We start from the raw sequence: 12,606 nt of genomic DNA, 5'->3' as shown, positions 1-12,606 counted from the left end.
AAGGGAAAACTCTAACAAAACGCATGCGTCGTGCCGCCGCCTCCATCGGTTGGCATCTAATCTGAACTAAACCAAGCTTGGTTCTTGCCCCCTCCACCTAAAGATCCGAAATTTGCAGACCAATATGCCAAAAAAAATGCTAGAAAGGGAGCACGCACTGGGTGCCCAAGAACAAGGGCAGCAAAGTCACCTCGAAGAAGAAGAAGAAGAAGACGAGGGGGCGCTCCGCTTCCTCCGCCTCCTCTACACTGCCACGAGGGGGCGCCGGCCGCCGGGGCGAGGTCGACGAGAGGGCGCCGGGGGCCGGGGCGGAGTGCGGAGCAGTCCTGTCGACGAGGGGCCGGCCGGCCGCGGGCGCAGCCTGCGCGTGGGGTCGCCGACGCGGCAACACCGAGGCTCGAGGCGGCGAGGTCGACGAGGGGGCGCCGGGGGCCGGGGCGGAGACGCGGAGTGGCGGAGGCGGACGACGGGCGCGGGCGTGCGGCCAGGATAGGGTTCGGAGCCTCGGAGGGGACAGGGGAGCTCGGGCCTCGGGGAGTCGGACGCCAGCAGCTGGCTTTTGGCCTCTCGGATACATGGGCTGGGCTGAAAAATAGGGGTATGAAATTTTTTTTGGGCCTTTAGGTATGGCGCACGCCATACCGGGCCATAACAGGCCCTCCGCCCCTGGATGTGTGTAATAAAGGTTGCGTTGAAGGTGTGCAATAGCACACGAGTCACCTTATTATTTTCCATGAAAAGAATTTCATAGAAATTTTTTCCCTGAAATGAAAAAAAATGGAAAATACGACATATGCATTTTTTTTACTTTCTTCTTGTTTTTATTTATTGTACACTAAAAAAAGAAAAAAGAATGCGAGTAAAACTGTCTCCAACAATAGGACTCATAATACAAGACCTATTTAAGGTATGAGTCATGGTGAAATAAAAAGGTCACGCACCTAAACGCTATCTTTCTTTCCTGCGCGTTCGAAAGAAATAGGCGCGGGAAATGGAGGGAAGGGTTTTTGCATTTGCGGGAGAAGGGAGTCACCGACCGCATCATCGTCTATGCATTATATATGCAAACGGTCCTTGTTACCAGATTGACAGACTAAATCGATCGATGTCAATGTAAATCGGTTGACTGACCAAATCAGTCAATGCACAATTGATAGGTCGATTGACAGACTAAATATGCACCCATGGATTGATAGGTGGAATTGACCGACTAAATTGGTCGAGGTCAATGCACAATTGCATACTGGGTTGAACATCAAATCTCGCCACCAGCGAAGTTTTCCCTATCATCGGGGCGAGTGTACGGCTCTAGACAGCGCACTTCGAGGCGCGGACGAGCAAGCACGACGCTAACAGACAACTGAGATGGCTACTCTGGTGGGCACACGCGGCGGCGCGGATGAGCAGCGGCGGCGGCACGGACGGGTGCATGCGGCTCCTTTTCTTTCCCATCTGCGAAACGGCTGGGCAGCCCCATCCAAATTTTGGGGCTATAAGAGAGAGGAGGAGGCATTTTTAGGTTCCCACTCGATTGGTCCAAATTGGGTCTCTAGTTTGGGTATTCCGTTGGAGGCCGATTTTTTCTCCAAAAGCAACATGACAGTTGACAGTTTAAGAAAGTAAGGGGAGCCCATGGAAACGAAGGCGAAGCCCATGAGGAAGAAGAGGAGAAGGCCCAGATCAGATCGGACAGACGGAGTGGGGGAGGAGGCGACGACGCGGTCACAGAAATTAATGGCAGCACGCAGGCTTTTGAGAGGACCGAGGAGAGGCCGAAGGAGGAGATGACCGGCTGTCGACCGACTGACACTGAGGGTGACAGCACACAGTGAGCGAGCCTTCGTTCCGTTTGGTTGCGCGTTGTAAAAATTTTAAAAAAATATTTTTTTATATTTGAAGTACTAAATATAGACTATGTCGGTACCCCAGGACTGGGGTACCCCCTCTTGCTGTGACTAGGCAAGAGCCTTAGTAGTCATCCTTGACTACAACCAAACAGCCGGACCCCTGCAGTCCGAAGTCCTGTCCTCCCGACAAAGGTCCGGACCTGTTCCGCGGCCGGGGAAGGTCTGGGAACGCCACGTGTCCCAGGAAAAACAGGCGCTCAAGCGCAAGCAGCCAGGGCTCCGGACCTCCCAAGGAATCCAGACCCCCGCGGGGTCCCGGACCCCTCATAGGGTCCTGGATAGCAACCGGACCCCTCTCGAAGGGAAAGTTTGGACGCCCCGCCTCAGGGCGGTCCGGGGCCGACACGTGTATGAAGTCCTTGGTCTCCATATTGAGGTCCACCTACCTTCGCATTCATTGCAGTAGGTGGACATCCACTTTGATATAGTGGAAGCCGAGGCGTTTGACTGACCAGGGGGCACTATTGATCGCGTATTACCAAGGCAGTGGAGCCGATGGCGCCGCCCATGCCGCGTCTGCCAGTCTGCCGTAACAGTCGGATACGACGGCTCGGCTTCACCCATTATGACGCTACATAATAGCCTCAGCAGGCCGCGCCGCAAGCTACGCTACTCCAACGGGCACCTAGCTGACGGAACAAGAGAAGACCCCTGTGACAGGAGAGCAGCAGTACGCATATCGAAGGAAAGATTCGCTACCACTGTAGCCGCATTCACGTTGGGCCCACCTGTCGGGGCATCGACGTCCTATGTATCCGCTCCCCCTTGATCTATAAAAGGAGGGAGCGCCGCTAGAAAACCTCAGGCTGGGCAAGAGCCAAGGCCAGCAGAGGATAGGTTCATTCACACAACCAAGACAATACATCTCCCAGTGGACGTAGGGTATTACGCTCCGGCGGCCCGAACCACTCTAAATCGAGTGTTCTTGAGTCCTTGTCTCAGCGAAGATCCAGCCCCATCGCCTAGTACTTCCCCGAGTACTCCCTCACTGGGAATAGGCGGGTGCGCTCCGCCACCCGGCTGTGGGTACCCCTAAAAATCCCCACAACATTTTGGCGCCGTCCGTGGGGAGGACAGGCGTTGGCTGGATCTTCAGGCCTCTAGGCTGTGTTCTCCCTCTGCAACGGCGAACTTGAAGATGAAGGAAGGCACACTCACTCCGCATGCTATGGCACCGGCACTCCGACGCCCTCGGTGCGGCGGCGCACGGCAGCGGCGCCTGCTGTGTGTCGCCACCGCGACACCTCAGAGCCGGCGTAGCAACGCACAGCGGAGGCGCCGCTGCGCGCCGCTGCTCCTACGTCGACTCAAGGTTTTCTCTCAAGCAACGGCCACGCCTCCTCAGCGGTGGCATGGTGTCGGCTCAAGGCTTTCTCTCAACATGGAGCCTGGAGCCGACGGCCATCCCGGAGGAAGTTGACCGTGTCGTCCCGCCGTCTCCAGCGCCGGAGATCCACCTCAGCGTTGCTCGGTGCTGCTGCAGACAGGACCCCGCCTCCTCGTGCGGGGGCCCCTGGCGCTAGCACCAAGGACAAGCCGGCGAACGACCGCACTTCTCCACGCGTCGCACCGGTCCATCTGCTGCGCAAGGGCTCTGGTTTCCATCGGCAACGGCGACGGCAGGGGGAGGGGGCCTCTTCCATTCAAAGCCAAAGAATTTGTCTCATGCCATGTAAGCATGTGACAGCTCTTAGGCAAGGAGGGGTCCCCCGAGCTCCCGAGGTGATGCTGGATGATGCGGTTCAGGCACGTTCAGGGCGCCTTCACCTCCGAAGAAGAACACGCTGTATAGCATGCAGCCGTAGGTTACTCCTAAGAAAGGAATGAGAGATTTTCTCCTTTGTAATAGCGTGGTGTCTACGTGTGTGTCCAGAGCGGTCAAGGTCCGACCTTGTAAACCCGACCTCTGGCCCTATCACACAAACAGGCAAAAGCGGTCCGGAGCGGTGGAGGTCCGTCCTCGTAATCCCGACCTCCGATGTATACCGTGACAACCACAATAATAAAGGAGATTTTCCTCCTCAGTTTTGCCTAGGCTCCACCCTGATTACATTTATTCGCCTTGGTTTAACTATTCTTTTCTCTTGACCGGAGTTTCCCTTATTGCTAACAATCCAAGTTAAGTTGCTGGCTTGTGGTCAGGTAAAGACACCCCTTCTAGCTGGAAGGCGGTCCGGACCCCTAAGGACCTGCTCTGGAGAAGTGGTATTTGTATCCTGGGGTAGAGAAGCTCCGCGTGGCTTAGCCTGGTAATGTACCCTAAGTTTACGTACTTCACTACCCTGTTACAAGTACTCTAGTATCCAGGACTGCTGACTTTAGAGGTCCCGGGCTCTCTTCTAGTATAAGGCTTGGTTTCTTTGCACCTTACTATGAGGTCCGGTAACATGCTTCATCGGATTGTCAGCCACGGTCGCTCCAAGTCCACTCCGGTGGCCCGCTCCGGCGGAGACCGCTCGCCACGGTCGCTCCAAGTCCACTCCGGTGGCCCGCTCCGGCGGAGACCGCTCGCCACGGTCGCTCCAAGTCCACTCCGGTGGCCCGCTCCGGCGGAGACCGCTCGCCACGGTCGCTCCAAGTCCACTCCGGTGGCCCGCTCCGGCGGAGACCGCTCGCCACGGTCGCTCCAAGTCCACTCCGGTGGCCCGCTCCGGCGGAGACCGCTCGCCACGGTCGCTCCAAGTCCACTCCGGTGGCCCGCTCCGGCGGAGACCGCTCGCCACGGTCGCTCCAAGTCCACTCCGGTGGCCCGCTCCGGCGGAGACCGCTCGCCACGGTCGTTCCAAGTCCACTCCGGTGGCCCGCTCCGGCGGAGACCGCTCGCCACGGTCGCTCCAAGTCCACTCCGGTGGCCCGCTCCGGCGGAGACCGCTCGCCACGGTCGCTCCAAGTCCACTCCGGTGGCCCGCTCCGGCGGAGACCGCTCGCCACGGTCGTTCCAAGTCCACTCCGGTGGCCCGCTCCGGCGGAGACCGCTCGCCACGGTCGCTCCAAGTCCACTCCGGTGGCCCGCTCCGGCGGAGACCGCTCGCCACGGTCGCTCCAAGTCCACTCCGGTGGCCCGCTCCGGCGGAGACCGCTCGCCCCGGTCGCTCCAAGTCCACTCCGGTGGCCCGCTCCGGCGGAGACGGTCGACAAAAGCCGGGTCCGGGAAGTAGTGCTACCCCCTGAGCGATCCGAAGTCCGTGTAGCCGCTTAGCTTGGTTCTGTACCCTAAGCCTACACCTTCGTCGCCCCGTGGAGAGCACTCTAGTACCTAAACCAGGCAACAATCATACCGGCCTCAGGGGTCCGGGATGCCCACTCTCTCCAAGAGCACACCAACGCAATCAAGTTGCGTCGGAACACATCACGGTGGTGGCCCCACCCGCGGGTTCATACCTCTCCCGAGGTGGGCCCGGGGGCCACTGTCGGTACCCCAGGACTGGGGTACCCCCTCTTGCTGTGACTAGGCAAGAGCCTTAGTAGTCATCCTTGACTACAACCAAACAGCCGGACCCCTGCAGTCCGAAGTCCTGTCCTCCCGACAAAGGTCCGGACCTGTTCCGCGGCCGGGGAAGGTCTGGGAACGCCACGTGTCCCAGGAAAAACAGGCGCTCAAGCGCAAGCAGCCAGGGCTCCGGACCTCCCAAGGAATCCAGACCCCCGCGGGGTCCCGGACCCCTCATAGGGTCCTGGATAGCAACCGGACCCCTCTCGAAGGGAAAGTTTGGACGCCCCGCCTCAGGGCGGTCCGGGGCCGACACGTGTATGAAGTCCTTGGTCTCCATATTGAGGTCCACCTACCTTCGCATTCATTGCAGTAGGTGGACATCCACTTTGATATAGTGGAAGCCGAGGCGTTTGACTGACCAGGGGGCACTATTGATCGCGTATTACCAAGGCAGTGGAGCCGATGGCGCCGCCCATGCCGCGTCTGCCAGTCTGCCGTAACAGTCGGATACGACGGCTCGGCTTCACCCATTATGACGCTACATAATAGCCTCAGCAGGCCACGCCGCAAGCTACGCTACTCCAACGGGCACCTAGCTGACGGAACAAGAGAAGACCCCTGTGACAGGAGAGCAGCAGTACGCATATCGAAGGAAAGATTCGCTACCACTGTAGCCGCATTCACGTTGGGCCCACCTGTCGGGGCATCGACGTCCTATGTATCCGCTCCCCCTTGATCTATAAAAGGAGGGAGCGCCGCTAGAAAACCTCAGGCTGGGCAAGAGCCAAGGCCAGCAGAGGATAGGTTCATTCACACAACCAAGACAATACATCTCCCAGTGGACGTAGGGTATTACGCTCCGGCGGCCCGAACCACTCTAAATCGAGTGTTCTTGAGTCCTTGTCTCAGCGAAGATCCAGCCCCATCGCCTAGTACTTCCCCGAGTACTCCCTCACTGGGAATAGGCGGGTGCGCTCCGCCACCCGGCTGTGGGTACCCCTAAAAATCCCCACAACAGACTAATCACAAAAATAATTACAAAACTCGTCTGTAAATCGCGAGATGAACCTAATGAGACTAATTAATCCGTCATTAGAGGTTATTTACTATAACATTACTGTATCAATTTAGCATCTAATTATAGCCTAATTAGGTTCATTAGATTCGTCTCGCCATTTACAGACCGCAGTCGCAATGCGTTTTTTATTTCGTCTAAATTTAAGTCTCCATGCAGGTGCCGGATTTTTTTTTTGAAATTTTGATTTTTGCATCTAAACACGGGCCAAGGTCTTGTTTAGTTGCCTTTAAAATTCCAAAACTTTACAAGATTTCTCATCACATCAAATGTTTCAACACATGACTGAAGTATTAAATGTAACTAAACGAAATAATAAATTACACAATCTGTCTATAATTTGCGAGACGAAACTTTTGAGCCTAATTAACCCATGACGAAATAATAATTACCAAATACAAACAAAAATGCTACAGTATTTTACACCCAAAAGTTTTCGCACCTAAACATGGCCCAAGACAAGAATCTCTCTGTTTTTTTTGGGTAAGAATCTCTTGTTCTTGGTCCTAACCCAGCACCAGCAGCTAATCTCCGGCCGCTCGCAGCTTTTCCTTTGCCTTTGTTTTAACTACCCCTACTACTTTCCCTTTACTACTAATTTGCAGGGTTAAAAACATGATGACTCCAGTTCATCATCATCAGCCCTTGTGCTGCTGCCAGCTGCCTCCGGCAATCTGTAGTCAGTCTCCATCTCCATGCGATGCGTTGCTTGGTCGTGACTTGAATGTGTCAGGGATCGATTGCTGCTGCTGCTGCTGATGGAGATGAGATGAGCACTAGAGCAATAGAGGCATTGAGCATGAGCCTGAGGTTGCAGCAACGGTGGTTGCACTAATCAATTAATTCAATTCATGAATGTGAGGCGTAGGTCTTCGTCTACCTCGTGCTCAGGACTTGTTGTGCTTCACAGCTTCAGGCCCTTGTTCGTTCATCAACCCCCCGTGAGCAGAGCATTTAAAGTCGTCCCCCTTTGCCCTCCCTCATTTCCTTTCCTTTCCAGCTTGCGGCTCGCTCCCTCCCTCCCTCCTCAACAGCCAGCCAGCCAGCCAGCCTTAATGCCGCCCGCCCATCGCCATTGCTAAATCAAGCCCACACCACCGTCCATCAGCATGCAATTGCTTGCAGTCCCCATGCTGTGGCTGCCGCCTCGCTTCCCCAGAGGAGCCGCCGCCGCCTCGGCCTGGCCATGCTTCCTCCTCCTGCTCCACCTGCACCTATTATTAGCCGCCGCCCATGCCGCCGACGCCGACGCCGACGCCCTGCTCACCCTCAAGTCCTCCCTGGACCGCTCCGACCGCCTCCCCTGGCGCCCCGACACGGCGCCCTCCTTGTGCTCCGCCTGGCCCGGCGTCCGGCAGTGCGGCCCCGCCGGGCGCGTCACCAAGCTCGTCCTGGAGGGCCTCAACCTCAGCGGGTCCCTCACCGCCGCGCTCCTCGCGCCGCTCGCCGAGCTGCGCGTCCTCAGCCTCAAGTCCAATGCCCTGACGGGCCCCATCCCGGACGCCCTCCCCCGGAACCTCAAAGTCCTCTACCTCGCCGATAACCGCCTCCAGGGCCGCGTCCCCGCCACCCTGGCGCAGCTGCACCGCGCCACCGTCATCGTGCTCTCCGGCAACCGCCTGACGGGCGAGATCCCAGGCTCCCTCGCCGGCGTGCCCCGCCTGACGTCGCTCCTGCTTGACCGGAACCTGCTCAGCGGCGCCGTCCCGGCGCTGGCGCAGCCGACGCTCAGGGCGCTCAACGTGTCGGGCAACCGCCTGTCGGGGGAGATCCCGCCCGCGCTGGCCAGCAGGTTCAATGCCTCGTCTTTCCTGGGCAATGCCGGGCTGTGCGGGCCCCCGCTGGGCGTCCGGTGCCTGCTGCTGGCTCCCGTGGGCGCCCCCGCGGCGGCGTTGGAGAGCCGGCGGCGCGGCAAGAAGAAGGCGGGCATCGTGGCCGGTGCCACGGTGGCGGGGTTGGTGGTGCTGGGCATCCTGGTGGCGGCGGCGCTGCTTATGGCGTCGCGGCGCTGGAGGAGCAAGCGCGTGGCGGGCGATGTGGACAAGGTGGTGGGGGAGGAGCAGCAGGTGGTGGGGGAGGAGCAGCAGGCGGTGGCGGCGTCGCGGGGCTTGGCAGCAGCAGCAAGATGTGCGTCGGCGGCGGGGGAGACGCAGCAGCAGTTCTCTTGGGAGCGGGAGGGCATCGGGAAGCTGGTGTTCTGCGGCGGCGTGGGCGTGGCGGAGATGTACAGCCTGGAGGAGCTGCTGCGCGCGTCGGCCGAGACGCTGGGGCGCGGCGAGGTGGGCAGCACCTACAAGGCGGTCATGGAGACGGGCTTCATCGTGACGGTGAAGCGGATGCGCGAGCCCTCGGCGGCGGGCGCGGCGGAGTTCGGGCGGCGCGCGGAGGAGCTGGGGCGGGTGCGCCACCCCAACGCGGTGGCGCTGCGGGCATACTTCCAGGCCAAGGAGGAGCGCCTGCTGGTCTACGACTACTACCCCAACGGCAGCCTCTTCTCCCTGGTGCACGGTCAGCCACTCACTCTCTCATCTGCTTGCCATCCCCATGCCTCCTGCATTCATTTTTGCATGCCATTGCCATGGATTTCATTTGAGTGACGACGGAGGGAGAAAGACGACGTACGGAGAGTTAATAAAGCAAGGCCATGGCCGATCTGCCACCCACTTTGTTGCTGTTTGGCTTTGGCAGGCTGAGGCCCTGTAACAGTTCGCACCTGTAAACACAAAAAAGTAAGTGAAAAGGAATCTTACTAATTTGAAGTACTAAATGAAGTCTATTTATAAAACTTTTTGCATGGTTGTGCTGTAAATCGCGAGACGAATCTAATGAGCCTACTTAATCCATAATTTGCAACATTGATACTACAGTAATCATTCGCTAATTATTATTTAATTATAGATTAATTAGCATCATTAGATTCGTCTCGCGATTTACAACCCATCTGTGCAAAAAGTTTTGTAAATAGACTTTATTTAGTATTTCAAATTGGCAAGATTTCCACGCAAATTTTTTTTTGCGTTTACAGCTAAAACGAACTAAACAGGCCCTGAACATACATGCATGCCTATGCTCCATCATTCAGACCTTCACCTTAAAGTTACATACATACACATACACTGGCTAGGACGACACCACCACCACCCCCTCCCTAAATATAAGCACTTAGTTAATTTGGTTAATAATATACATATACATAATTGCTGTTTCAAACAGAAACACTCTATTCTAGTGGCAACAATTAGCGGTGCTTTTTTCACACTAAATTAGCACCAGCCACCAGCCAACTAGTAATATTTTTTTCTCACAACAAATCAGCACCGGCCACAGCCATCCGAACAAAATGATGAACCCATCTTTCATGACAAATTTAGTTGCATCACCTTATGCTGCCAATTAGTCTCTACTAATCCAAGCCTTAATTAAAACCTAGAAATGAATTGGCATCTGATCTACTTACTAGTCGCAGTACCAGTACGAGCAAAGGGTTGGATTGGACTCGAAGGAAGGCAGCCAGGCATGCATGTGAGTGACTGACATGGAGAAGCAGAACCCTGCTACCTAGTTACTCCTCCATGCATGCAAGCCATGAAGCCGATGCAGCATTGCAATCCCTAGTACTGGATTCACATCACAGATGGCACAACTACTGAGCTGGTGCTCTGCTCTAAGAGAGACCATGTGCATCTGGGACATTTTTCTTTCTGGGTACAGTCTTTCTGTACATTTGCATACTGCAGCAGTAGATTCCTATTAGGCCGTGTTTAGTTCCCTTAAAATTCCAAAAAAATTCAAACGTTTGACCACTAATTAGAAGTCTTAAGTGTGGATAACTGACAAAACCCATTCCACAACTCCCGGGTGTAATTTCGAGACGAATTTTTTAAGCCTAATTAGGCCATGATTGGACAACGTTGTGCTACAGTAAATCATCTCTAATGATGGATTAATTAGGCTCGTTAGATTCGTTTCGCGATTTAGAACCATCCGTGTAAAAAGTTTTATAAATAGATTTCATTTAGTACTTCTAAATGCCAAGATTCTGTTTTCAATTTTTTTGGAAAACGGAACTAACCACAGCCTTAGCTGGGTAGGCTAAGCTTAACCTGTTAAAATCCGCGAGTCCCTTCTCATATTTAGTAACTGGTGCAGTAAAAGCACTTGGAGTAATATACTTTGATGACGGTGATGAATTTTGAATGAAACTCCCCCCTTTTTATTAAGAAAATTCTAGGCAGAGAAAGCCCTGGCTAACTGCATTCTTTACTAGTACGTACTAAGCACTTGTCGAGATAAAACATATTATGAAAAAGGAAAAAAAGAAAATACAAACGGGGAGGTCTCAGGTCTGATCTGACTGACTGATTAACAAACAATCAAACAAAGAAACAGAGAGTCAGAACCCACAGTGCATGAACATGGGTGGTTCTGGTTCATGTGACTTGTGAGTGCTGAGTCAATTAGATACTTAGGGTGGGTGTGTTTAGATGTTTAGTGGTAAATTTTTTGAAAGAGAATCTTAATATTTCAAAATACTACATGAAATTTAATTATAAAACTTTTTGCATGAATGGGTTCCATGAAAATCAGTACCACATCATCTAAAATGGTGACATGACACTCTATTTAATGTGCATGAAATTCTCATGAAATCTTCATCGAGACGGGCTCCGGTCTCAATGAGAGTTTCATGGAGGATTTCATGATATTAAATATTATCAATTCTACTGACATGACAAGAGTAGATAATGATAGAGTTTCATGGGATGTGAGAATAGTTTTATCACCATGAAACTCATCTGGCACAGTTATCTAATTCTCAGTCTAGATAACTGTGCCCATAAAACTCCCGCTGAGACTGGCCCAAAGTAGAGCGAGGCGATAAGACATGAGACATTAATTAATTAGTTATGTCCAACCAATTACATACTAGTACTATTGTTCGGAGTATGATCAATATCCTCAATTAATGGCACGGGCACGGGCACGCGCAGGGTCTCGGGGGGCGTCCAGCAAGGGGAAGCCGCTGCACTGGACGTCGTGCCTGAAGATCGGCGAGGACGTCGCGGCGGGGCTGCTGCACCTCCACCAGTGGAGCATCGTGCACGGCAACCTCAAGCCCTCCAACGTCCTCCTCGGCCCCGACTTCGAGTCCTGCCTCGCCGACTACGGCCTGGTGCCGACGCTGCTCCCCTCCACCGCGCAGCACTCCCCAATCGACGTCTCTTACCGCGCGCCCGAGGTGCGCAGCTGCGGCGCCTGCTTCACGCCGGCCTCCGACGTCTACAGCTTCGGGGTGCTCCTCCTGGAGCTCCTCACGGGGCGGACGCCGTTCCAGGACCTCGTGGAGCTGCACGGCGACGACATCCCCAGCTGGGTGCGCGCGGTGCGCGAGGAGGAACGGGAGAGGGACACCACCGACTCCTCTTCCGTCTCCGCCGCCGCTGACGACAAGCTCACGGCGCTGGTCGCCATCGCGGCGGCGTGCGTGGCCGCGGACCCGGCCAGGCGCCCCACCACGGCCGAGGTGCTCCGGATGGTCAGGGAGGCCAGGGCCGAGGCCATGTCCTCCTCCAACAGCAGCGACCGCTCCCCGGCGCGGTGGTCCGACGCCATGCTGGGAGGCGTGCCGCGGGATCAGCAGCAGCCCACGGACAGCCCTAGCGAGCGCTGAGACTGTCACGGTCAGCAGCCGCAGTAGCAGCGTGTAATTGTTCTAGGCTAGGACAAGCAGCCATATATAGGACAGGGATTGATGAGATTTCAGAGTGTAATTGCATTGGGTTTGCTTGCTGTCAAGTGTAAAATCTTCGTTTCCGAACTGTGACGCTAGCTAGCTGTTTCTTTTTCCATCAGATATTCAGATCAAAGATCTACAAAAAGGCAAGCAGAGCAGAGCAAAGATTGGTGCTTCCAGTCCAGCAGCTCCTTTGTTTTCCTTTTCATTCATTCATTGTCTTTGATTATTTAGTTATTTTTTTTGATGAAAAGACTTGGATTTTACTTTCAGCACATGCTGATTACTATACTGTACTCTTTTTTTTTTGAGCAAAACTCGCTGCTGATTACTATGTGGAGTGTTTACTTTCAGCCTTGTAAGCAAGACCAGCTCAGCCCAGCCGGAACGAGCCCAACGGGCCGGTAATGGGCTCGGTCCTCGATAACAACTCCAACTTTTGAAGAGGTCGTCCGCT

General features: G+C 54.9%; 1 protein-coding gene and 1 long non-coding RNA gene across 2 annotated transcripts; one reads left to right on the top strand and one right to left on the bottom strand.

Annotated features, from left to right (window-relative positions):
* Nucleotides 1-6,701: 6,701 nt before the first annotated feature.
* Nucleotides 6,702-7,427, bottom strand: LOC120647105. The gene is made up of 2 exons (XR_005664691.1): nucleotides 7,296-7,427; nucleotides 6,702-7,191 (listed from the first exon to the last, which is right to left on the bottom strand). It is a non-coding gene; the product is annotated as an uncharacterized LOC120647105 (long non-coding RNA).
* LOC120647076 (inactive leucine-rich repeat receptor-like serine/threonine-protein kinase At1g60630) lies at nucleotides 7,188-12,361 on the top strand. Its single transcript, XM_039923696.1, has 2 exons — nucleotides 7,188-8,923; nucleotides 11,407-12,361. The coding sequence occupies exons 1-2, from the start codon at nucleotides 7,525-7,527 to the stop codon at nucleotides 12,084-12,086; spliced, it is 2,079 nt and encodes a 692-aa protein (XP_039779630.1). The 5' UTR covers nucleotides 7,188-7,524; the 3' UTR covers nucleotides 12,087-12,361.
* Nucleotides 12,362-12,606: the final 245 nt, after the last annotated feature.

Source organism: Panicum virgatum, chromosome 1K (assembly GCF_016808335.1).
Source record: "Panicum virgatum strain AP13 chromosome 1K, P.virgatum_v5, whole genome shotgun sequence".
NCBI classification, from domain to species: domain Eukaryota; kingdom Viridiplantae; phylum Streptophyta; class Magnoliopsida; order Poales; family Poaceae; genus Panicum; species Panicum virgatum.
The sequence above is the reverse complement of the archived record's forward strand: the minus strand, read 5'-3'. Positions and strand labels throughout refer to the sequence as shown.